Genomic DNA, 27,410 nt, shown 5'->3' on the forward strand with positions numbered 1-27,410 from the left:
AAGATTTGAGCAGTGTGCCGCTATTTGGAACAGCTAGTCCTATGTGCCAAGGTTTTCCACGTTTAGCAGTCTGTGCAGTGTGCATGGTTTATTGCTGACTTGCAGCAGCTATCTTTGGTGTTGGTATTGCTGCTTATTGTTTGCTTTTCTTGTTCCCTCTCTCACCTCCTCAAGGTTGAGGCCTTGCAGTCGCAGTTACAGGAGCAGACACAACTGGCGAAAGAGCAAATTGATGCGTTGCTGGAAGATCGAAGGATTCGTGTGGAGGAGGCCCATGTGCAGCATGAACGGGATAAAGACAAAATCAGAACTCTCGCAGACAAGTAAGTTAATGCAGTGTTCAACAACCAATAATTGCTGTGAATCACTGCTTGATATCTGCCCCTTGTATATGGTCTGCCGCAGGTTTAGCACCAGGACAGGGGCCACCTAAATTGGTGGTGTGATGTAGAAGGATGAGGGGGTCACAGCCAGGATGCCTAGTGTGCAGAGTTCCTGGATGTTCAGCCTGTTATGGACGAGCCACCCCAGGCCACTGCCGCGTACTTGCTGGCGTCAAGCTGACCATAGGCTGAGTCCTGAGGGAGCGAGATTACTTCATGCCCTATTCAGGAAATGCACCAGGACAGTAACTCGGGAATGAAGGAGTGTGGGCATTCCATCTTAAAACAAAGCGTCCAGCTTATTGTGCAGATTTTTATGGGTCGTGGGTAACATCATTACATAAAAGAGTAACTGAAAGGTAGAAAAAGCCAGCCTGTTGTTGATTCTGCACCCTCTGCACACCGTGAGTACAACCCTGCCCAGCCCAGCTCTGCAAGTCTATAAGTTAAACCGGGGCCCAGAGCTCGTGGATGGGCCCTGCGGGCTGGCAGTCTCCTCTTGCATTGCAGTAAGTGAAATGAAAAGCAAAGGTGACCTCAAGGAATCTGCAGAGAGAAAGCGGGAATCGCTACAATTATTTTACAATGGGTATGTAATTGGTTGACTGATAGAACCCAACGACTGGTGGTATAGGGATTGTTATCAGCCTGGGACAGTGTTACCAGTTGGGTCCCAAAGGGGTCTGTTTTGGGACCTCTTTTGTTTAATATCCTCATAGATAATCTGGAGTTAGGGGTCACAAGCATTTAAATTTTCAGATGATACAAAGCTAATGAAGGTGGTAAACTACAAAGCTGATCAGGATAAGCTAGAGGAGGATTTGAACATAGTTGGGAATTGGGCAGACAGGTGGCAGATAAAATTCAATATAGGGAAATGCAAAGGCTATGGGCCCCGACAACATCCCGGCTGTAGTGCTGAAGTCTTGTGCTCCAAAACTAGCTACGCCTCTAGTCAAGCTGTTCCAGTACAGCTACAACACTGGCATATACCCGACAATGTGGAAAATTGCCGAGGTATGTCCTGTCCACAAAAAGCAGGACGGATCCAATCTGGACAATTACGGCCCCATCAGTCTACTCTCAATCATCAGCAAAGTGATGGAAGGTGTCGTCGACAGTGTTGTCAAGCGGCACTTACTCACCTATAACCTGCTCACCGATGCTCAGTTTGGGTTCCACCAGGACCACTCGGCTCCAGACCTCATTACAGCCTTGGTCCAAAAATGGACAAAAGAGCTGAATTCCAGAGGTGAGGTGAGAGTGACTGCACTTGACATCAAGGTAGCATTTGACCAAGTGTGGCACCAAGGAACCCTAGTAAAATTGAAGTCAATGGGAATCGGGGGGAAAACTCTCCAGTGGCTGGAGTCATACCGAGCACAAAGGAAGATGGTAGTGGTTGTTGGAGGCCAATCATCTCAGCCCCAGGGCATTGCTGCAGGTGTTCCTCAGGGCAGTGTCCTAGGCCCAACCATCTTCAGCTGCTTCATCAATGACCTTCCCTCCATCATAAGGTCAGAAATGGGGATGTTCGCTGATGATTACACAGTGTTCAGTTCCATTCGCAACCCCTGAAATAATGAATCAGTCCGAGCCCACATGCAGTAAGACCTGGACAACATCCAGGCTTCGGCTGATAAGTGACAAGTAACATTCGCGCCAGACAAGTGCCAGGCAATGACCATCTCCAACAAGAGAGAATTTAACCACCTCCCTTTGACATTCAACGGCATTACCATCGCCGAATCCCCCACCATCAACATCCTGGGGGACACCATTGACCAGAAACTTAACTGGACCAGCCATATAAATACTGTGGCGACAAGAGCAGGTCAGAGGCTGGGTATTCTGCGGCGAGTGACTCAGCTCCTGACTCCCCAAAGCCTTTCCACCATCTACAAGGCACAAGTCAGGAGTCTGATGGAATACTCTCCACTTGCTTGGATGAGTGCAGCTCCAACAACCTTCAAGAAGCTCGACACCATCCAGGACAAAGCAGCCCGCTTGATTGGCACCCCATCCACCACCTGAAACATTCACTCCTTTCACCACCGGCGCACTGTGGCTGCAGTGTGCACCATCCACAGGATGCACTGCAGCAACTCGCCAAGGCTTCTTTGACAACACCTCCCAAACCCGCGACCTCTACCACCTAGAAGGATAAGAGCAGCAGATACATGGGAACGACACCACCTGCACGTTCCCCTCCAAGTCGCACGCCATCCCGACTTGGAAATATATCGCCGTTCCTTCATCGTCGCTGGGTCAAAATCCTGGAACTCCCTTCCAAACAGCAATGTGGGAGAAACTTCACCACACGGACTGCAGTGGTTCAAGAAGGCGTCTCAGCACCACCTTCTCGAGGGCAATTAGGGATGGGCAATGAATACTGGCCTTGCCAGTGACGCCCACATCCCACGAATGAATAAACAAAAAAGTGCTTCACATGGGGACAAAAAATTAAGGAAGGGACTATTATTTAAATGGAAAGAAATTAATATGCATGGAAAATGAAAGAGATCTGGGGATTCTGATTGACAATAAATTGAAGCTATTATTACAATGCTTGGCGTAATGAGTAAAGCAAATCAGATGTTGGAATGTATTGAAATGTCAATAATGAGCCGAAATAGTGAGATAATCCTTCCACTTTATGAATGATTGGTGCGACTGTACAGTTCTGGTCACCACAACACTGAAAAGATATTGCAGCTATTGAAAAGATACAGAGGAGAGCAACCAGATGGATTTATGGGATGGAGGAATTGGATTATGAGGAGTGATTATGTAAATTGGCCATGTTCTCACTGGAAAAGAGAAGATTGAGAGGTGATGTGATATTGCTGTTTTTAGGATTCTAAAGGGACTAGATAATATAGTCCATGACATGCTATTTTACCTTGAGTGCACTGGATACAGCAAAGGCTATGAGCCCCGACCACATCCCGGCTGTAGTGCTGGAGAATTGTGCTCCAGAACTAGCCGCGCCTCTAGCCAAGCTGTTCCAGCGCAGCTACAACACTGGCATCTACCCGACAATGTGAAAAATTGCCCAGGCATGTCCTGTCCACAAAAAGCAGGACAAATCCAATCCGGCCAATTACCGCCCCATCATTCTACTCTCAATCATCAGCAAAGTGATGGAAGGTGTCGTCAAAAGTGCTATCAAGCGGCACTTACTCACCAATAACCTGCTCACCGATGCTCAGTTTGGGTTCCGCCAGGACTACTCGGCTCCAGACCTCATTACAGCCTTGGTCCAAACATGGACAAAAGAGCTGAATTCCAGAGGTGAGGTGAAAGTGACTGCCCTTGACATCAAGGCAGCATTTGATCGAGTGTGGCACCAAGGAGCCCTAGTAAAATTAAAGTCAATGGGAATCAGGGGGAAAACTCCAGTGGCTGGAGTCATACCGAGCACAAAGGAAGATGATAGTGGTTGTTGGAGGCCAATCAGCCCCGGTGCATTGCTGCAGGAGTTCCTCAGGGCAGTGTCCTAGGCCCAACCATCTTCAACTGCTTCATCAATGACCTTCCCTCCATCATAAGATCAGAAATGGGGATGTTTGCTGATGATTGCAGAGTGTTCAGTTCCATTCGCAACTCCTCAGATAATGATGCAGTCCGTGCCCGCATGCAGCAAGACCTGGACAACATCCAGGCTTGGGCTGATAAGTGGCAAATAGCATTCGCGCCAGACAAGTGTCAGGCAATCTCCATCTCCATCTCCATCTCCAACAAGAGAGAGAGTCTAACTACCTCCCCTTGACATTCAACGGCATTACTATTGCCGAATCCCCCACCATCAACATCCTGGGGGTCACCATTGACCAGAAACTTAACTGGACCAGCCACATAAATACTGTGGCTACAAGAGCAGATCAGAGGCTGGGCATTCTGTGGCGAGTGACTCACCTCCTGACTCCCCACATCCTTTCCACCAGTCAAGGCACAAGTCAGGAGTGTGATGGAATACTCTCCACTTACCTGGATGAGTGCAGCTCCAACAACCTTCAAGAAGCTCGTCAACATCCAGGACAAAGCAGCCCGCTTGATTGGCACCCCATCCACCACCCTAAACATTCACTCCTTTCACCACCGGCGCACTGTGGCTGCAGTGTGTACCATCTACAGGATGCACTGCAGCAACTCGCCAAGGCCTCTTCGACAGCACCTCCCAAACCCACGACCTCTACCACCTAGAAGGCAGCAGGCACATGGGAACAACACCACCTGCACGTCACATACCATCCCGACTTGGAAATATATCACCATTCCTTCATCGTCGCTGGATCAAAATCCTGGAACTCCCTACCAAACAGCACTGTGGGAGAACCTTCACCACACGGACTGCAGCGGTTCAAGAAGGCAGCTCATTACCACCTTCTCAAGGGCAATTAGGGATGGGCAATAAATGCTGGCCTTGCCAGCGATGCCCACATTCCGTGAACGAATAATAAAAAATAATAGAACCAGAGAACATGGCCTGCTGTTGAAGGGGAGGTAAATTCTAAAGTAATCTGCCGAAACAATATTTCAAGGAGTGAGTCAATGGAACAGTCTTCCTATGGAGATGGTGGAAGCAGTTGATTCATTCAAATGCAAATGAGATAAATTACTCGTTTCCTATATCCAAGGCATGATGTATGGTAAGTGTTGCAAGCTTGGTAGGAACAGGTGACTTTGGACCTATGGTTCCCAAAGCTTTCCACTATTGGGAGTTTTCCTCGCCTCATGCCTGGGTCTGTTGTAGACTAATTGATAGAGATTGATTACTATGATTAGTCAATGACTCCATTATCATTGTATCAGGCGACTGCCATGATGGTACTAGATGGGCCATGGCCTTTTTTGACCCGCTCCCTGGATGTGTCCTGGAGGGCCACGTGCAGGAAATGCCTCCAGTTGCTCGAGCTCAAGCTGAGGGTTTCTGAGCTCAAGGGGCAACTTGAGTCACTGCAGAGCATAAGGGAGGCTGAAGGTTTCCTGGATTGTTTGTTCCCAGGAGGTGCTCACCCTGCAGCCATAGAGGGTTCAGGATAGCAAGTGGGTGGCCGTCCGAAAGGGTAGGAAGAGGCACGGAATCTTCTGGGTGTGTGGCACTCTCAAACCGGTATTCAGCAGTGAATACCAGTGAGGGTGACGATACCCCGAAGGAGTGTAGTCCTGAGCCTGGCACCGTAGGGCAAAGGACTGCACAGTGAAGTGTAGAAATGCAGTAGTCAGGTGGACAGGAAGGCGTTTCTGTGATAGCCAACGTAAGTCCCGTATGGTGTGTTGCCAGGGTAAAGGACATCATGGAGAGGGCGCAGAACATTCTGTGGGGGGAAGGGGAACAGCCAGAAGTCGTGGTCCATGTGGGAACCAACGACATAGGAAAGAAAGGGGATGAGGTCCTGCGGTCAGTTTCAGGAGCTAGGGAAGACGTTATAAAACAGCACCTCAAAGGTAGTAATCTCTGGATTGCTCTCAGTGCCATGTGCTAGTGAGTACGGAAATAGGAAGATAAAGCAGGTTAATGCCTGGCTAGAGACATGGTGCAGGAGGGAGGGCTTCAGATTCTTGGGGCATTGGGACCAGTTTTGGGACCTGTTCAAGACAGAGCTGGGACCAATGTCCTCGTGGGGAGGTTTACTGGTGCTGTGGGGGAGGGTTTAAACTAATTTGGCAGGGCGACGGGCACCAGGATGTAGCATTGGAAAGGAGAAATAAGGTGCACAAAGGATTGCGAGAGACATAGCACTCGAGTAAGAAATAGTACAGTATTAGGTGGGATGAGACTATGGTCCAAGATCGGTTTACAGTGCATGTGTGCAAACACATGAAACATGGTAAATAAGGTTGGTGAGCTGCAGGCGCAGATAGCCACATGGGTATATGACGTAGTGGCAATAACGGGCACCTGGCTCAAAAAAGGGCAGGATTGGGTACCAAATATTCCTGGATACATGGGGGGTGCTTTTAACCCCCAAGAACGGGTGGGTTGAGGGCGGGTGGGAGTTGAAAATAGTTCTTTTTTGGGTTGTGACCACAACCCGGCTTCACTTCTGGGTTTAAGGTGGATGGTAAAAGTCCAGGTTTCCCACTGGGAATGCAAAGTCCAAAAGTTTTGCGGTTGTGACCCAAAAACAACTATTTTCAACTCCCATCCACTGTCAACCCACCCATTCTTGGGGGTTAAAATGACCCTCAAGGTGTTCAGGGAGGATAGGGAAGGGAAAAAAGGAGGTGGAGGGGTGGCAGTATTGATAAAGGAGAATATTGTCGTGCTGGAGAGAGAGGACGTCCTGGAGGGGTCAAGGACAGAATCCATTTGGCTAGAGTTAAGAAACAATAGAGGTGCCATTACACTACTGGGCGTATTCTATATTCCACCAAGTGGTGGGAAGGAGATAGAGGAGCAAATTTTCAGGGAAATTACAGAGAGGTGCAAGAACTATAGAGTAGTGATAATGGGGGACTTCAAATATCCTAATATGGACTGGGATAGTAATAGTGTAAAAACAAAAAGGGGGAGTAATTTCTGAAATGTGTTCAGGAGAACTTTCTTGATCAGTATGTTTCCGGCCCAACGAGGAAGGAGGCATTGCTGGATCTAGTTCTGGGGAATGAGGTGAGTCAAGTAGAGCAAGTGTCAGTGGGGGGAACATTTAGGGAACAGTGATCATAGTATTATAATTGTAAACAATTTTACAACACCAAGTTATAGTCCAGCAATTTTATTTTAAATTCACAAGCTTTCGGAGGCTTCCCCCTTCGTCAGGTGAACGATGTGAAATTTCACATCATTCACCTGACGAAGGGGGAAGCCTCCGAAAGCTTGTGAATTTAAAATAAAATTGCTGGACTATAACTTGGTGTTGTAAAATTGTTTACAATTGTCAACCCCAGTCCATCACCGGCATCTCCACATCATAGTATTATAAGGTTTAGATCAGTTATGGAAAAGGACAAGGAGCAATCTAGAGTAAATTGGAATCAAAGATTGGCAGGCAAAACTGTAATCGAGCAATGGGCGGCCTTCAAAGCGGAGATGGTTCGGATACAGTCTAGGTACATTTCCACGAGGGTGAAAGGTAGGGCAACTAAAGCCAGTGCTCCCTGGATGATGAAAGAGATAGAGAGTAAGATGAAGCAGAGAAAGGGGGCGTATGACAGATGTGAGGTTGATAATACAAGTGAGAACCAGGCTGAATATAGAAAGTTCAGAGGGGAAGTGAAAAAGAAAATAAGAGGGGCAAAAAGAGAGTATGAGAATAGACTGGCGGCTAACATAAAAGGGAATCCAAAGGTCTTCTACAGGCATATAAACAGTAAACGGGTAGTAAGAGCAGGGATGGGGCCGATTAGGAACCAAAAAGCAGATCTACACATGGAGGCAGAGGGGATGACTGAGGTACTAACAGTACTTTGGATTTGTGTTTACCATGGAAGAAGATGCTGCCAAAGTTACAGAAAAAGAGGAGGTAGTTGAGATACTGGATGGGCTAAAAATTGATAACGAGTAGGTACTAGAAAGGCTGGCTGTACTTAAAGTAGATGAATCACCCGGTCCAGATGGGATGCATCCAAGGTTGCTGAGGGAAATAAGGGTGGAAATTGCGGAGGTACTGGCCATAATCTTCCAATCCTCCTTAGATACAGGGGTGATGCCAGAGAACTGGAGAATTGCAAATGTTACACCCTTGTTCAAAAAAGATTCACTGGGTTCAGTAAATATGTTCCCACAAAGAAAAAGTGGGACTCCCAAATCTAGAGCCCCCTGGATGACAAGGAGCATATAGGGTAAGATAAGGCAAAAAAGGGAAGCTTATGTCAGACACCAAGAGCTCAATACTACAGAAAGCCTAGAGGAGTATAGAAAGTGCAGGGGTGAAATTAAAAAGGAAATTCAGAAAGCAAAGAGAGGGCATGAAAAAATACTGGCAAGTAAAATTGAGGAAAACCCAAAAATATTTAATAAGTACATAAAGAGCAAGAGGATAACTAAGGAGAGAGTAGGGCCTCTTAGAGACCAAAAAGGTAATTTATGAGTGGAGGCGGAAGATGTGGGTTTGGTTCACAATGAATACTTTGCGCCTGTTTCACAAAAGAGGGAGACGATGCAAAAATTGTAATTAAGGAGGAGTGTGAAATATTGGATGGGATAAACATAGTGAGAGAGGAAGTATTAAGGGGTTTAGCATCTTTGAAAGTAGATAAATCGCCAGGCCCGGATGAAATGTATCCCAGGCTGTTAAGAAAAGCAATGGAGGAAATGGCGGAGGCTCTGACCATTATTTTCCAATCCTCCCTGGCTACAGGCGTGGTTCCAGAGAATTGGAGGACTGCTAACGTTGTACCGTTGTTTAAAAAGGGAGAAAGAGATAGACCGAGTAATTACAGGCCAGTCAGTCTAACCTCGGTGGTGAGCAAATTATTGAAATCAATTCTGAGGAACAGCATAAATCGACATTGAGAAAGGCACGGGTTGATCAAGGACAGTCAGCATGGATTTGTTAAGGGAAGGTCGTGTCTGACTAACTTGGTTGAATTTTTTGAGGAGGTAACAAGGGGGTTCGATGAGGGTAACACGTTTGATGTAGCCTATATGGATTTTAGCAAGGCTTTTGACAAGGTCCCACATGGCAGACTGGTCAAAAAAGTAAAAGCCCATGGAATCCAATTGAAAATGGCTAGTTGGATCCAAATTGGCTCAGTGGCAGGAACAAACGGTAATTTGTGACTGGAAGGCTGTTTCCAATGGGGTCCCGCAAGGCTCAGTACCTGGTCCTTTGCTTTTTGTGGTATATATTAATGATTTGGACTTGAATGTGGGGGGCTTGATCAAGAAGTTTGCAGATGATACAAAAATTGGCCGTGTGGCTGATAGTGAGGAGGAAAGCTATAGACTGCAGGAAGATATCAATGGACTGGTCAGGTGAGCAGAAAAGCAGCAAATGGAATTCAATTCAGAGAAGTGTGAGGTAATGCATTTGGGGAGGGCAAACAAGACAAGGGTGTACACAATAAATGGGAGGATACTGAGAGGTGTTGAGGAACAGAGGGACCTTGGAGTGCATGTCCACAGATCCCTGAAGGTAGCAGGACAGGTAGATAAGGTGGTTAAGAAGGCATATGGGATACTTTCCTTTTTTAGCCGAGGCAAAGAATATAAGAGCAGGGAGGTTATGCTAGAACTGGATAAAACATTGGTTAGGCCACAGCTTGAGTACTGCGTATAGTTCTGGTCACCATATTGTAGGAAAGATGTGATTGCACTAGAGAGGGTATAGAGGAGATTTACGAAGATGTTGCTCGTGCTGCAGAATTTTAGCTATGAGAAAAGATTTGATAGGCTGGGATTGTTTTCTTTGGAACAAAGGAGGCTGAGGGGAGATTTAATTGAGTTATATAAAATAATGAGGGGCCTAGATAGAGTGGATAGGGAGGACCTATTGCCCTTAGCAGAGGGGTCAGTGACCAGGGGGTATAGATTTAAAGTAATTGGTAGAAGGATTAGAGCTGAGAAGAAATTTTTTCACACAGTGTGACGGGGGTCTGGAACTAACTGCCTGATAGGGTGGTAGAGGCAGAAACCCTCAATTAATTTAAAAAGTACTTGGATGTGCACTTGAAGTGCCTTGAGCGACAGGGCTACGGACCAAGTGCTGGAAAGTGGGATTAAGCTGGATCGCTCTTTTTCGGCCAGCACGGACACGATGGACCGAATGGCCTCCTTCTGTGCTATAACTTTCTATGATTCTAAGGATAAAACCGGCAACTACAGGCCAGTCAGTTTAACCTCAGTGGTGGGGAAGCTTAGAATCATAGAAGGTTACAGCACGGAAGGAGGCCATTCGGCCCATTGAGTCCGCGCCGGCTCCATGCATGAGCAATCCAGCTAGTCCCACTATCCCCGTAGCCCTGCACATTTTTTTGGTTTCAAGTACTTATCCAGTTCCCTTTTGAAAGGCCATGACTGAACCTGCCTCCACCACTCCCTCGGGCAGTACATTCCAGATCCTAACCACTCGCTGTGTAAAAAGGTTTTTCCTCATGTCACCTTTGGTTCTTTTGCCAATCGCCTTAAATTTATGCCCTCTGGTTCTTGACCCTTCCGTCAATGGGAGCAGTTTCTCTCTATCTACTCTGTCTAGACCCTTCATGATTTTGAATACCTCCATCAAATCTCCTCTCAACTTTCTCTGTTCCAAGGAGAACAATCCCAGCTTCTCCAGTCTATCCATGTAATTGAAGTCCCTTATCCCTGGAATCATTCTAGTAAATCTCCTCTGCACCCTCTCTTAAGGCCTTCACATCCTTCCTAAAGTGCGGTGCCCAGAACTGGGCATAATACTTCAGAAGGCTGGAAATTATAGGCCAGTTAGCTTAACATCTGTGGTGGGTAAAATTTTGGAGTCTATTATTAAGGAGACAGTAACGGAACATTTAGATAAGCATAATTTAATAGGACAAAGTCAGCATGGCTTTATGAAGGGGAAGTCATGTCTGACAAATTTGCTTGAGTTCTTCGAGGATATAACGTATAGGGTGGATAAAGGGGAACCAGTGGACGTAGTGTATTTAGACTTCCAGAAGGCATTCGACAAGGTGCCACATAAAAGATTATTACTTAAGATAAAAAATCACAGGATTGGGGGTAATATTCTGGCATGGGTGGAGGATTGGTTATCGAACAGGAAGCAGAGAGTTGGGATAAATGGTTCATTTTCGGACTGGCAACCAGTAACCAGTGGTGTTCCACAGGGGTCGGTGCTGGGTCCCCAACTCTTTACAATCTATATTAACGATTTGGAGGAGGGGACCGAGTGCAACATATCAAAATTTGCAGATGATACAAAGATGGGAGGGAAAGTAGAGAGTGAGGAGGACATAAAAAACCTGCAAGGGGATATAGACAGGCTGGGTGAGTGGGCGGAGATTTGGCAGATGCAATATAATATTGGAAAATGTGAGGTTATGCACTTTGGCAGGAAAAATCAGAGAGCAAGTTATTTTCTTAATGGCGAGAGACTGGAAAGTACTGCAGTACAAAGGGATCTGGGGGTCCTAGTGCAAGAAAATCAAAAAGTTGGTATGCAGGTGCAGCAGGTGATCAAGAAAGCCAACGGAATGTTGGCTTTTATTGCTAGGGGGATAGAATATAAAAACAAGGAGGTATTGCTGCAGTTATATAAGGTATTGGTGAGACCGCACCTGGAATACTGCATACAGTTTTGGTCTCCATACTTAAGAAAAGACATACTTGCTCTCGAGGCAGTACAAAGAAGGTTCACTCGGTTAATCCCGGGGATGAGGGGGCGGACATATGAGGAGAGGTTGAGTAGATTGGGACTCTACTCATTGGAGTTCAGAAGAATGAGAGGCGATCTTATTGAAACATATAAGATTGTGAAGGGTCTTGATCGGGTGGATGCGGTAAGGATGTTCCCAAAGATGGGTGAAACTAGAACTAGGGGGCATAATCTTAGAATAAGGGGCTGCTCTTTCAAAACTGAGATGAGGAGAAACTTCTTCACTCAGAGGGTGGTAGGTCTGTGGAATTTGCTGCCCCAGGAAGCTGTGGAAGCTACATCATTAGATAAATTTAAAACAGAAATAGACAGTTTCCTAGAAGTAAAGGGAATTAGGGGTTATGGGGAGCGGGCAGGAAATTGGACATGAAGCTGAGTTCGGATCGGTCAATGCCCTGTGGGTGGCGGAGAGGGCCCAGGGGCTATGTGGCCGGGTCCTGCTCCGACTTCTTGTGTTCTTTAGATTTGTGGTTGGGATCAGATCAGCCATGATCTTATTGAATGGCGGAGCAGGCTCGAGGGGCCGATTGGCCTACTCCTGCTCCAATTTCTTATGTTCTTATGTTCTTAGTTGTGGCCGAACCAGTGTTTTTTAAAGGTTCATCATGACTTCCTTGCTTTTGTACTCCGTGCCTCTATTTATAAAGCCCAGGACCCCGTATGCTGTTTTAACCGCTTTCTCAACCTGCCCTGCCACCTTCAACGATTTATGTACATATACCCCAGATCCCTCTGTTTCTCCACCCCTTTTAGAATTGTGCCCTCTAGTTTATATTGCCTCTCCTCATTTTTCCTACCGAAATGCATAACTTCGCATTTTTTTGCGTTAAACTTCATCTACCACATGTCCGCCCATGCCACCAGAGTATCTATATCCTATTGAAGTCTATCACTATCCTCCTCACTGTTCACTACCCTTCCAAGTTTTGTGTCATCCGAAATTTTGAAATTGTGCCCTGTACTTCCAAGTCTAATTCATTAATACATATCAAGAAAAGCAGTGGTCCCAGCAACGACCCCTGGGGAACATCACTGCACACCTCCCTCCAGTCCAAAAAACAACCGTTTACCACTACACTCTGTTTCCTGTCATTTAGCCAATTCTGTATCCATGTTGCTATTGCCCCCTTTATTCCATGGGCCACACTCTTAATAGCAAGCCTACCATGTGGCACTTCATCAAACACTTTTTGAAAGTCCATATACACCACATCAACTGCATTGCCCTCATCTACCCTCTCCGTTACCTCATCAAAAAACTCTATCAAGTTGGTTAAACATGATTTCTAACAAATCCGTGCTGGCTTTCCCTAATCAATCCACACTCGCCCAAGTGACTGTTAATTCTGTCCCGGATTATCGTTTCCAAAAGTTTCCCCGTCACTGAAGATAAACTGACTGGCCTATAGTCGCAGGGTTTATCTTTACAACCTTTTTTGAACAAGGGTGTAACATTTGCAATTCTCCAGTCCTCTGGCACCACCCCTGTATCTACAGATGTTTGGAAGATTATGGCCAGTACCTCCGCAATTTCCCCCCTTACTTCCCCCAGCATTCTATGGTGCATCCTATCTGGACCAGGTGACTTATCTACTTTAAGTACAGCTAGCCTTTCTAATACCTCTTCTTTCTCAATTTTTATCCCATCCAGTATCTTAACTATATCTTCCTTTACCGAGACTCTGGCATCATCTTCTTCCTTGGTAAAGTCACTTGGACAATTGTGGATTAATGAAGGAAAACCAGCACGGATTTGTTAAAGGCAAATCGTGTTTAACTAACTTGATTGAGTTTTTTTGATGAGGTAACAGAAAGGGTTGATGAGGGCAACGCAGTTGACGTTGTGTATATGGACTTTCAAAAGGCGTTTGATAAAGTGCCACTTAATAGTATTGTCAGCAAAATTGAAGCCCATGGAATAAAAGGGGCAGTGGCAGCATGGATATGAAATTGGCTAAATGACGGGAAACAGAGAGTAGTGGTGCACGGTTGTTTTTCGGACTGGAGGAAGGTGTACAGTGGTGTTCCCCCAGGGGTCGGTACTAGGACCACTGCTTCATTTGATGTAGAAGAATGACTTGGACTTGGGTGTACAGTTTCAAAATTTGCAGATGACACAAAGCTTGGAAGTGTAGTGAACAGTGAAGAGGATTGTGATAGACTTCAAGAGGACATAGACAGGCAAGTGGAATGGGTGGACACATAGCAGATGAAATTTAATGCAGAGAAGTGTGAAGTGATACATTTTGGCAGGAAGAATTTGGATAGGCAATACAAACTAAATGGTACAATTCTAAAGTGGGTGCAGGAGCAGAGAGACCTCGGGGTATATGTGCACAAATTGTTGAAGGTGGCAGGGCAGATTGAGAAAGTGGTTAAAAAAGCATATGGGATCCTGGGCTTTACAAATTGAGGAATAGAGTACAAAAGCAAAGTAGTTATGATGGACCTTTATAAAACACTGGTTTGGCCACAGCTGGGGTATTGTGTCCAATTCTGGGCATCGCTTTATAGGAAGGTTGTGAAGGACTTAGAGAGGTTGCAGAAAAGATTTCGTAGAATTGTTCCAGGGATGAGGGACTTCAGTTACATGGATAGACTGGAGAAGCTGGGGTTGTTTTCCTTAGAGCAGAGCGGGTTAAGAGGAGAACATCGACATAAGAAATATGAGCAGGTGTAGGCCACACGGCCTCTCGAGCCTACTCTGCCATTCAATTAAATCTGGCCGAACTTCGACCTCAACTCCACTTTCCCGCCCGATCCCCATATCCGTTGATTCCCTTTGAATCTCGGCCTTGAATATACTCAACGACTGAGCACCCACAGCCCTCTGGGGTGGAGAATTCAAAGATTCACAACCCTCTGAGTGAAGAAATTTCTCCTCAACTCAGTCCTAAATGGCTGACCCCTTTATCCTGAGACTATGTCCCCTTAGTTCTAGACTCTCCAGCCAGGGGAAACAGCCTCTCAGCATCTACCCTGTAAAGCCGCCTCAGAAGCTCATATGTTTCAATGAGATCACCTCTCATTCTTCTAAACTCCAGTGAATATAGGCCCATTCTACTCAATCTCTCCTCATAGGACAACTCTCTCATCCCAGGAATCAATCTCGTGAACCTTTGTTGTACCGTCCTAAGGTAAGTATATCCTTCCTTAGGTAAGGAGACCAAAACTGCACACTGTACTTCTGGTGTGGTCTCACCAAAGCCTTGTACAATTGCAGCAAGACCTCCTTACTCTTGTACTCCAACCCCCTTGCAGTGAAGGCCAGCATACCATTTGCCTTCCTAATTTCTTGCTGTACCTGCATGATAACTTTCTGTGTTCATGTATAAGGACACCCAAATCCCTCTGAACACCAACATTTAATAGAATATTTTTTAAATGGTGAGAAACTGTTTCTCTATTCTTCCTACCAAAATGAATACCTCACATTTCCCCACATTATACTCCATCTGCCACCTTCTTGCCCACTCACTTCATCTGTCTATATCCCTTTGCAGCCTCTTTGTGTCCTCCTCACAGCTTACTTTCCCACCTAGCTTTCTATCATCAGCAAACTTGGATATATTACACTCGGTCCCCTCATCTAAGTTATTAATATATATTGTAAACAGCTGAGACCCAAGCACTGATCCTTGAGGCGTCCCACTAGTAACAGCCTGCCAACCTGAAAATGATCTGTTTATTCCTACTCTCTGTTTTCTGTCCATTAATTAATTCTCTATCCATGCTAATATATTACCCCCAACTCCATGAGCCCTTATCTTGTGCAACAACCTTTCGTATGGAACCTTATCGAATGCCTTTTGAAAATCCAAATATACGACATCCATTGGTGCCCCTTTATCTACCCTGCTAGTTACACCCTCAAAAAACTCTAATAGATTTGTCAAAGACGATTTCCCTTTCATAAAACCATGTTGACTCTGTCTAATCATATTATGATTTTCCATGTGCCCTGTTACCATGTCCTTAATGATGGATTCCAGCATTTTCCTGACAACTGATGTCAGGCTAACTGGCTTTTCTCTGTTTTCTCTCTCCCTCCTTTCTTGAATAGCAGTGTTACATTTGCTACTTTCCAGTCCACTGGGACCGTTATAGAATCTAGGGAATTTTGGAATGTCACAACCAATGCATCCACTATCTCTGCAGCCACCTCGTTTAGAACCCTAGGATGTAGGCCATCAGGTCCAGGGGATTTGTCAGCTTTTAGTCCCATTAATTTCTCCAGTACTTTTTCTTCACTAATCTTAATTACTTTAAGTTCCTCACTTTCATTAGACCCTTGGTTCTCCACTATTTCTAGTATGTTTTTTGTGTCTTCTACTGCGAAGGCAGATACAAAATATTTATTTAACATCTCTGCCATTTCCTTATTCCCCATTATAATTTCTCCTGTCTCAGCCTCTAAAGGACCCACATTTACTTTCGCGACTGTCTTCCTTTTTACACATTTGTAGAAGCTGTTACAGTCTTGCCAGTTTACTCTCATTCTATTTTCTCCCTCTTGGTCAATTTTTTTGACATCCTTTGCTGGTTTCTAAAACTCTCCCAATCCTCAGGCTTACTACTCTTCTTGGCAACATTATATACCTCTTCTTTTAACCTGATACTATTCTTAACTTCTTTAGTTAGCCACGGGTGGATCACTTTTCCCGTGGAGTTTTTATTTCTGAATGGAATGTATATTTGTTGATAATTATGAAATATTTCTTTAAATGTTCGCCATTGCTTATCTACCGTCATATCTTTTAATCTAATTTCCTAATCAACCTTAGCCAACTCGCCCCTCATACCTATGTAATTGGCTTTGTTTAAGTTTAAGACTCTAGTTTCAGACTTACATATATCACTCTCGAACTCAATGTGAAATTCTATCATATGATCACTTTTCCCCAGGGGATCCCTTACTATGAGATTACAAATCAACCTTGTCTCATTACACAAGACAAGATCTAAAATAACCTGTTCCCTGGTAAGTTCCACAACGTATTGTTCTAGGAAACTCTCTCAAATTCATTCCATGAACTCGTCCTCTAAACTACTTTCGCCAATTTGATTTGCCCAGTCTATATGAAGATTAAAGTCCCCCACAATTATTGCATTACCTTTGTTACAAGCTCCTCTTATTTCTTGATTAATACTCTGTCCAACAGTATAATTACTGTTAGAGGGTCTATAAACTATTCCCACTAGTGTTTTCTGCCCCTTGTTATTTCTTATTTCCACCCAGACTGATTCTATTTCCTAATCTTCCGAGCCAAGATCCTTTCTCACCACTGTCCTTATGTCATTCTTTATTATCAGGGCTACCCCTTCCCCCACCCCCGACCTTTTCCACTTTCTGTTTTTTCGAAAAGTCAAATATCCTGGAATATTTAGTTCCCAACCTTGGTCACCCTGCAACCACGTCTCAATAATGGCTACCAGATCAAACCCATTTATCTCTATTTGTGCCATTAGTTCATCTATCTTGTTATGAATACTTTGTGTATTCAGATAAAGCGCCTTCAATTTTAACTTTTCACTTTTTCCCTGATTTGACCTTATTTGCTGATGCACTATTACCGTTAAACTCTCTGTCCCTTCCTGTCACACTCTGCCTTTACCCAAATCACTACACTGCTCTATGGCCTTGACTTTTCTCTTTAGATTTATAAATTTCTCCTTATCTGAATCCTGCCTGCCGCCCCTCCCTCCCCCCCCACACCTCCCCCTTTTTACTTTTAAAGCCCTATCTACCACCCTAGTTATTCGATTTGCCAGGACACAGGTCTCAGCCCGGTTTAAATGGAGCCCGTCCAAACAGAACAGCTCCCTCTTTTCCCAGTACTGGCGCCAGTGCCCCATGAATCGAAACCCCTGTCTCCCACACCACTCTTTCAGCCACGCATTTAACTCTCTGATCTGTTTGACCCATTGCCAATTTGCGTGTGGCTCAGGTAGTAATCCAGAGATTCTGCTAATTAATTTGGACCCTAGCTCCTCAAACTCCCTCAGCACCTGTCGTTGGTTCCTACATTGACAACGACAACTGAATCCTCCCGTCCTGCTCCAAGTTCTTTTCCAGCGGTGAGGAGATATCCTTAACCCTGGCACCGGGCAGGTAACACAGCCTTTGGGACTCCTGGTCGTCGCTGCAGAGAACAATATCTATTCCCCTGACTCTACTATCGCCTAACACTACCACATTCCTTTTTGCTCCCCTCACTTGAATGGCCACCTGTACCACGGTGCTGTGGTCAGTTTGCCCATCCTCCTTGCAGACTTTGTTCTCAGCCACACAGGTAGCAAGTACCTCGTACCTGTTGGACAAGGGCAAAGTCTGAGGCTCCTCCATCACTGCAAGCTTGGTACCCATACCTGCCACAGTCACTTCTTCCCGTCCCTGACCAAATCTAAACTAATACCTAAGGGGTGTGACTGCCTCCTGGATCCAAGTGTCCAGATAACTCTTCCCCTCCCTGATGCATCACGATGTGTACAGCTCGGACTCCAGCTCAACAACTCTTGAGCCTAAGTTGTTTGAGTTGGAGACGCTTACTGCGGATGTGGTTGCCTGGGAACACGATGCTCTCCACAGACTCCCATATGCAGCAGTTACAACACACCATCTGCACTGCCATCTCTAGCTAACCTTGTTTTATATATTTAATTAAAGTTTTTATTCACTTGATATATTTAGTTTTATTAATGAATTAGTTTATCTAGTTTAAGTTATTAATTTAATAAAGTAACAGTTATAGTTTCCCAACTCTCAGTTTAAACCACTGTCCTAGCTTAGGGAGCAAAAAAAACAGTAATACTCACCAACCGATCACCTACCTGCTGTCCTGTGTTATTGCTCCTTGATTATTCTTTGAGGGGAGGAGACCTTTCTGTGAGGGTGCATTGGGAGTGGAGAGGAATTTGTGAAGGGGTATGATGGTGGTCTGGAGATAAGTTTGTGCGACTTTGTAGGACTGGATATCGGGGAGTGTCAATGTATTAAATAGAACGGGATATCAGGGAGTGTACGTATTAAATAGAACTGGATATCAGGGAGTGAGTATTAAATAGAACTGGATATCAGGGAGTGAGTATTAAATAGAACTGGATATCGGGAGTGAGTATTAAATAGAACTGGATATCAGGGAGTGAGTATTAAATAGAACGGGATATCAGGGAGTGAGTATTAAATAGAACGGGATATCAGGGAGTGTGCATATTAAATAGAACTGGATATCGGGGAGTGTGTGTATTCGATAGAACTGGATATCGGGCAGTGAATATTAAATAGAATTGGATATCGGAGAGTGTCTGTACTAAATAGAACTGGATATCGGGGAGTGTGTGTATTAAATAGAACTGGATATCGGGAAGTGAGTATTGAATAGAACTGGATATCGGGAAGTGAGTATTAAATAGAACTGGATATCGGGGAGTGAGTATTAAATAGAACTGGATACTGGGGAGTGAGTATTAAATAGAACTGGATATCAGGGAGTGAGTATTAAATAGAATTGGATATCGGGAAGTGAGTACTAAATAGAACTGGATATCGGGGAGTGTGTGTATTAAATAGAACTGGATATCGGGAAGTGAGTATTAAATAGAACTGGATACTGGGGAGTGAGTATTAAATAGAACTGGATATCGGGGAGTGAGTATAAAATAGAATTGGATATCGGAGTGAGTATTAAATAGAATTGGATATCGGGAAGTGAGTATTAAATAGAACTGGATATCGGGAATGAGTATTAAATAGAACTGGATATCAGGGAGTGAGTATTAAATATAACTGGATATTGGGGAATGAGTATTAAATAGAACTGGATATCGGGAGTGAGTATTAAATAGAACTGGATATCGGGGAGTGAGTATTAAATAGAACTGGATATCGGGAATGAGTATTAAATAGAACTGGATATCGGGGAATGAGTATTAAATAAACTGGATATCAGGGAGTGTCTGTACTAAATAGAACTGGATATCGGGGAGTGAGTATTAAATAGAATTGGATATCGGGGAGTGAGTATTAAATAGAACTGGATATCGGGAATGAGTATTAAATAGAACTGGATATCGGGGAGTGAGTATTAAATAGAACTGGATATCGGGGAGTGAGTATTAAATAGAACTGGATATCGGGGAGTGAGTATTAAATAGAACTGGATATCGGGGAGTGTCTGTACTAAATAGAACTGGATATCAGGGAGTGTCTCTCTTAAATCGAACTGGATATTGGGGAGTGTTCGTGTGTTAAATTGTTTGTTCCGTCCCCTCGGCCTACAGCCTCTTCCAACTTTGATCTGTGGTGGTGAATTCTATCGCAGGCCTATTTCTCTGCAGCAATGCAACTATATTTGGCAGCCATTATTTAAAGTGGAGCAACAGAACAAAAACCAGCAGGATGTGCTCCTAAATAAACAGGCACATTTTTTGTTTTGGGGGAGGAGGGTCAATGAAATTCTCAGATCTAAATGTCAAATGTTTTGCATTCCCCCAGACTGCACAAGACTCAGAATCTGCTTTACGAGAGCACCAAAGACTTTCTGCAGCTGAAATTCGAGGGTCGAGACACTGAAAAGGTCTGGATGGCTGAGAAGGATCACCTGCTGCAGGAGCTGGACAGGTTTAATGAGCTGAGAAACAGAGCCTGTGACCCTGAGCCACAATTTCTTCAAGAGTTACCCATGGAACATGAGATACAACAGATACAAAGTGATGAAATAAAGGTAGCATACCCTGTTTCATAGAGCTTCAAAAAGAAAAATCCTAAATACAGAAAAATATATTTTATTTTAGTTCAGAAACTAAATGGGGTAAAGGAGCAAAAAGATCTGGAAATACAGATACACATTCACTAAAAGGAGCTGCACAAGTTGATAAGGCGATAAAGTGTGCAAACCAAGTACTAGGCCTCATTTCTCAAGGAATAGGACACAAATGTGAAATGTTTATATAGAACCTTCGTCAGACCACACTTGGAGTACTGTGTGCTGATCTGGTCTCCATACTATGAAAGGGATATTGAAACAAAGGAGAAAGTGCAGACAAGATTGACAAGGACATACCTGAATTGAGAGGATGCATCTGTCAAGAAAGATTGCGCTGATTGGGGATGTTTTCTCTGCAAGAGAGGGGAATTGATCGAGGTCTTCAAAATTATGATAGAATTTGATCGGGTGGAGTGCCTGTGTATTAAACTGTTTCCACTTGTGGGTGCGTCCAGAAAAAGGGGCCATAATGTAAGAGAGCCTCTAACAGATCAAATCAAGAAAACAGGAAGAATATTAATTTTTTTTAAGGGTGGTGAGACTGTGGAACTCGCTGCCACATGGAGTGGGTGAAGCAGAGAGCATTGATGAATTAAGGGGAGGCTTGGTGCATATATGAGGGAGAAGGAAATAGAGGGAGCAGGGTGAGAGGTGGTAATTTAGGAGGGAGGAGGCTCGTGTGGAGTATAATCAATAGCATAGACCACTCGGGCCGAATGGCCTATATCTGTGCTGTACATTCGGTATAATCCTTTTGAGTCCTGATGCCCGTTATTGAATAGTTTGATTCAAAATAAAGAAATATTTATCTATATCTATCTGTATTTAATGTCCTCCGCACAAACTTCATATCTTCGCCTCTAACTTTATTATACCAATCATCTCCTGGCTGGCCTGCACACTCTGTAAACTTCAGCTCATCCAAAGCTCTGCTGCCTGTATCCTGTTCCTCACCAAGTACCACTCGTCCATCATCCCTGTTCTCAGCTCATGGTCCCCATCACCTCTTAACATTCGAATCTTCGAATGTAAATCCCTCCTGGCCTCACCCCTTCTTCTCTCCTCTTGCGACCCCCTTCAGCGCTTTAACCTGCCTCCTCCGAGCTCTCCTGCACTAACTCTGGCCTCGAGTATACCCCATGCTCCAACAATGGCAGCTGTGCGTTCGCTCACCGAGAGATTCACCCTAAACCCGTCCACTTCTCCATCTCCCACACCTCCTAACCCACCTCTTTGACCAAACCTTTGGTCACCCCTACCACTCTTGGCTTGGCATCTGTAACCTCTGGCTTATTCTTCCTCTTGACTCATTTCCAACATCTGGAGCTGTGTGTTTCTGCACTGACAATGTTGCTGACTGCCTGAGGTGACATCGGACCTCGGCAACAGGGTCAATTTTTAAATTCTAACTTCAAACCACTTTGGCAGAGGCAGTGGGAAGCTGGCTGACAACTGCAGGTGCAAGTTAAAAATGTAACAACTATCCCTGACCCATGAGAGAACGAAGCAGAAGGATTGGGGGCTGCTTCTCGGGTTCTAAACAAGTGGCAGCCAGTCACACTGGCACCAACATCAGCACCACAACAGCTAACGGCTCCCAAGGGGGCTTGAGGTGCTTAATTTGTTGTCAGTTACCCTTAGTACTGGGGGCTATGATCAATGCATCCACTAACTGTAACTGCCTTTCCCAGTCACTGGAGGAGCAGCTGAGCCAGGCGCATCGACTGGCAGACATGTACAGGGAGCAGTGTGTGACGTTGGAGGACGATCTGGCACAGATTCGGGAAGAAGGGGACGTAGGGCGTCAGCTGTTTAAGGTAAGACTGCAATGAGAAATGTTTCCATCACTGTCTGGAAATGGCAGAATGTTGTTGGGATATTAAAGGATTTTTGGGGGTTGAGCAGGAGAGTGGGATGAAACTGGATGTTTCCCATCGCTGGGGGGTCCAGAACAAAGGGTCACAGTCTCAGGATACGGGGTAGGACATTTAGGACTGAGATGAGGAGAAATTTCTTCACTCAGAGGGTGGTGAACCTGTGGAATTCTCGACCACAGAAGGCTGTGGAGGCCAAGTCACTGAATATATTTAAGAAGGAGCTGGATAGATTTCTAGACACAAAAGGCATCAAGGGGTATGGGGAGAGAGCGGGAATATGGTATTGAGATAGAGGATCAGTCATGGTCATATTGAATGGCGGAGCAGGCTCGAAGGGCCGAATGGCCTATTCCTGCTCCTATTTTCTATGTTTCTATATTGAAGGATATGGGGAGTGAGCTGGCGATTGGGATTAGACTGGATGGGATGTTACAGTATATCTCTCTCACCCTCCTCCCTCACCCATGCACTCTCACACACACACTCTCGTTCTCCCTCTCTTTCTGTCTTGCCGCCTCCCCCCTCCCCTCTCTCGGCCCCTCCCCCCTCCCCTCTCTCGGCCCCTCCCCCCCCCAGGCACTCTCTCGGCCCCTCCCCCCCAGGCACTCTCTCGGCCCCTCCCCCCCAGGCCCTCTCTCGGCCCCTCCCCCCCAGGCCCTCTCTCGGCCCCTCCCCCCAGGCCCTCTCTCGGCCCCTCCCCCCAGGCCCTCTCTCGGCCCCTCCCCCCCAACTCTCTCTCGCCCCACCCTCCTCCGCCCCTCTGGCTCTCCTCCCCCACCTCTCTCTGGCTCTCCTCTTCCCTCCCTCCCTCTCTCTGGCTCTCCTCCTCCCGCCCTCCCTCCCCTCCCCACCCCCCCCCCGCAACCTCTCTGGCTCTCCTCCTCCTCCTCCCTTCCTCCGTCCGTCCCTCCCTTCCTCCGTCCGTCCCTCCCTCCGACCTCCTCAGTCCCTCCCTCCCACCTCCTCAGTCCGTCCCTCCCTCCCACCTCCTCAGTCCGTCCCTCCCTCCCACCTCCTCAGTCCGTCCCTCCCTCCCACCTCCTCAGTCCGTCCCTCCCTCCCACCTCCTCAGTCCGTCCCTCCCACCTCCTCAGTCCGTCCCTCCCTCCCACCTCCTCAGTCCGTCCCTCCCTCCCACCTCCTCAGTCCGTCCCTCCCTCCCACCTCCTCAGTCCGTCCCTCCCTCCCACCTCCTCAGTCCGTCCCTCCCTCCCACCTCCTCAGTCCGACCCTCCCTCCCACCTCCTCAGTCCGACCCTCCCTCCCACCTCCTCAGTCCCTCCCACCTCCCTCCCACCTCCTCAGTCCCTCCCACCTCCCTCCCACCTCCTCAGTCCCTCCCACCTCCTCAGTCCCTCCCACCTCCCTCCCACCTCCTCAGTCCCTCCCACCTCCTCAGTCCCTCCCACCTCCCTCCCACCTCCTCAGTCCCTCCCACCTCCCTCCCACCTCCTCAGTCCCTCCCACCTCCCTCCCACCTCCTCAGTCCCTCCCACCTCCCTCCCACCTCCTCAGTCCCTCCCACCTCCCTCCCACCTCCCTCCCACCTCCTCAGTCCCTCCCACCTCCCTCCCACCTCCTCAGTCCCTCCCACCTCCCTCCCACCTCCTCAGTCCCTCCCACCTCCCTCCCACCTCCTCAGTCCCTCCCACCTCCCTCCCACCTCCTCAGTCCCTCCCACCTCCTCACTCCCGCCCGCCCGCCCCCCGCCCGCCTCCCGCCCGCCTCCCGCCCACCTCAGTCCCTCCCACCTCCCTCCCACCTCCCTCCCTCCCACCTTATAAAAGAGCGAATCCTCTGACTCACAATGAGCAACGGTACGGGACATGTGCTTGTAATATATTGAATGTCTTGCATACAGCATGCACTTCCTCTTAGTGTTGCGCTTACTGCTCATTGTACTATCTCTGTCACACTTTATTGATTGACTTAAAGTAGATTCAAGCAGATAATAATTGCTGTCTGAAGCATGCAGTTGACAGGCAGCTACGGTTAGTTGCATCGACCCATTGAGGCCACTTTCCCATGGGAGTATTTGAGCAGTGCCCATGAAGGGACAGACAAGCTTAGAAGCTAAACATCACAACCCTAGTCCCAAATACCCATGAGCAATTCACTAGCTGATTTTGTTAAATAGGATATGCTGAGCTTCAGTGCTATGGTCAGCAGAATGGTGTAAATACACTCGCACAATTCCCAGTGTATCACAGTCCCAGCACACACACCATGGGGAGATCTCCCAGTGTATCACAGTCCCAGCTCACACACCACGGGGAGATCTCCCAGTGTATCACAGTCCCAGCTCACACACCACGGGGTGATCTCCCAGTGTATCACAGTCCCAGCTCACACACCACGGGGAGATCTCCCAGTGTATCACAGTCCCAGCTCACACACCACGGGGAGACCTCCCAGTGTATCACAGTCCCAGCTCACACACCACGGGGAGATCTCCCAGTGTATCACAGTCCCAGCTCACACACCACGGGGAGATCTCCCAGTGTATCACAGTCCCAGCTCACACACCACGGGGAGACCTCCCAGTGTATCACAGTCCCAGCTCACACACCACGGGGAGATCTCCCAGTGTATCACAGTCCCAGCTCACACACCACGGGGAGATCTCCCAGTGTATCACAGTCCCAGCTCACACACCACGGGGAGATCTCCCAGTGTATCACAGTCCCAGCTCACACACCACGGGGAGATCTCCCAGTGTATCACAGTCCCAGCTCACACACCACGGGGAGATCTCCCAATGTATCACAGTCCCAGCTCACACACCACGGGGAGATCTCCCAGTGTATCACAGTCCCAGCTCACACACCACGGGGAGATCTCCCAGTGTATCACAGTCCCAGCTCACACACCACGGGGAGATCTCCCAGTGTATCACAGTCCCAGCTCACACACCACGGGGAGATCTCCCAGTGTATCACAGTCCCAGCTCACACACCACGGGGAGATCTCCCAGTGTATCACAGTCCCAGCACACACACCACGGGGAGATCTCCCAGTGTATCACAGTCCCAGCTCACACACCATGGGGAGATCTCCCAGTGTATCACAGTCCCAGCTCACACACCACGGGGAGATCTCCCAGTGTATCACAGTCCCAGCTCACACACCACGGGGAGATCTCCCAGTGTATCACAGTCCCAGCTCACACACCATGGGGAGATCTCCCAGTGTATCACAGTCCCAGCTCACACACCACGGGGAGATCTCCCAGTGTATCACAGTCCCAGCTCACACACCACGGGGAGATCTCCCAGTGTATCACAGTCCCAGCACACACACCACGGGGAGATCTCCCAGTGTATCACAGTCCCAGCTCACACACCACGGGGAGATCTCCCAGTGTATCACAGTCCCAGCACACACACCACGGGGAGATCTCCCAGTGTATCACAGTCCCAGCACACACACCACGGGGAGATCTCCCAGTGTATCACAGTCCCAGCACACACACCACGGGGAGATCTCCCAGTGTATCACAGTCCCAGCTCACACACCACGGGGAGATCTCCCAGTGTATCACAGTCCCAGCTCACACACCACGGGGAGATCTCCCAGTGTATCACAGTCCCAGCACACACACCACGGGGAGATCTCCCAGTGTATCACAGTCCCAGCACACACACCACGGGGAGATCTCCCAGTGTGCATTATTGATTTCCTCTGCCATATTTTCCCTTGGGCTGCTACAGTTCCTCCTCCACCCCCCCCCCCCCAAATTATTTGCAAATAAGCTGAAGCATCAATATTACAACCTCTTTGAGGTGAGTTTCAACTGGAAAACTGTTTTCATGTACTTATTTTGATTTGGAAGGTAGTGGATAAACAGATTTATTTATGCCTGTAGTGAGCAGGTGATGTTTATTTTCCTGCAATCATTCACAACACTTCTATGTTTAAGGAGATCTCTTCGAGACTTTTTCTCAAATTCTTTCACTATAAAAGTACAACCCTCTCTCGCTGTCACACCCCAGCAGCCACTTTATACATGAGGTATTATAATGCTCCTGTCATTCCGACTTGCTGTGGCAACGTCACGGTACACCTAACATCAGTTTGTTCAACTCCAGTTCAACCTACTAGTAGACAGAGCTGTGAATAGTTGAACTATTGCAATAAAATCCCTGTGCACTGGTGCATTCTGTGAGGATTCTGAGCCCGTTTGTACTGCTTTGATTCAGGAACGTTCTGATAAGACAGTGAAGCGTCTTCAACTGATGACACAGAGGTATGAGGCACTGGAGAAGCGACGAGGGATGGAAGTGGAAGGTTTTAAAAACGACATCAAGCTGCTGCGGCAGCGGCTAAAGGATGTGGAGAAGCAGCTGTTCAAGGTAGGCCCAGGCATTTAATATTCACTAGCATTGCACTCTGCAATGTGGGTGTGTTACTCAACCTTTCTGGGGAGCTTTAGTAAGAACATAAGAAATAGGAGCAGGAGTAGGCCGTCCGGCCCCTCGAACCTGCTTTGCCATTCAATCAGATCATGGCTGATCTTCGACCTCAACTCCACTTTCCTGCCCTATCCCCGTAGCCCTTGATTCCATTAGAGTCCAAAAATCTATCGCTGTCAGCCATGAATATACTCAATGACTGAGCATCCACAGCCCTCTGGGGTAAAGAATTCCAAAGATTCACAACCCTCAGAGTGGAGAGATTTCTCCTCATTTCAGTCTTAAATGTCCGACCCCTTATCCTGAGACTATGTCCCCTAGTTCTAGACTCTCCAGCCAGGGGAAACAGCCTCTCAGCATCTACCCTGTCAAGACGAGTTAAGAATTTTATGTTTCAATGAGCTCACTCTTCTAAACTCCAGAGAGTATAGGCCCATTCTACTCAATCTCTCCTCATAGGACAACCCTCTCATCCCAGGAATCAATCTGGTGAACCTTCATCGTACCCCCTCTAAGGTAAGAATATCCTTCCTTAGATAAGGAGACCTAAACTGTACACAGTACTCCAGGTGTGGTCTCACCAGAGCCCTATATAATTGCAGCAAGACCTCCTTATTTTTGTACTCCTTGCGCTAAAAGCCATCATACCATTTGCCTTCCTAATTGCTTGCTG

The 27,410-nt window shown here is 46.8% G+C and overlaps 1 protein-coding gene across 3 annotated transcripts in view; it reads left to right on the top strand.

Moving 5' to 3' along the window:
* Nucleotides 1-27,410, top strand: part of ccdc77 (coiled-coil domain containing 77) — a 67,775-nt gene that overhangs the window by 32,753 nt on the left and 7,612 nt on the right. For all 3 annotated transcript variants that reach the window (XM_067999952.1, XM_067999954.1, XM_067999953.1), the window contains exons 7-10: nt 175-323; nt 20,178-20,406; nt 22,140-22,265; nt 26,525-26,677. In XM_067999952.1, the coding sequence (XP_067856053.1) occupies nt 175-323; nt 20,178-20,406; nt 22,140-22,265; nt 26,525-26,677 (657 nt within the window). The remainder of the gene's footprint in view (nt 1-174; nt 324-20,177; nt 20,407-22,139; nt 22,266-26,524; nt 26,678-27,410) is intronic.

This window comes from Heptranchias perlo, chromosome 18, assembly GCF_035084215.1.
Source record: "Heptranchias perlo isolate sHepPer1 chromosome 18, sHepPer1.hap1, whole genome shotgun sequence".
Lineage (NCBI taxonomy): Eukaryota > Metazoa > Chordata > Chondrichthyes > Hexanchiformes > Hexanchidae > Heptranchias > Heptranchias perlo.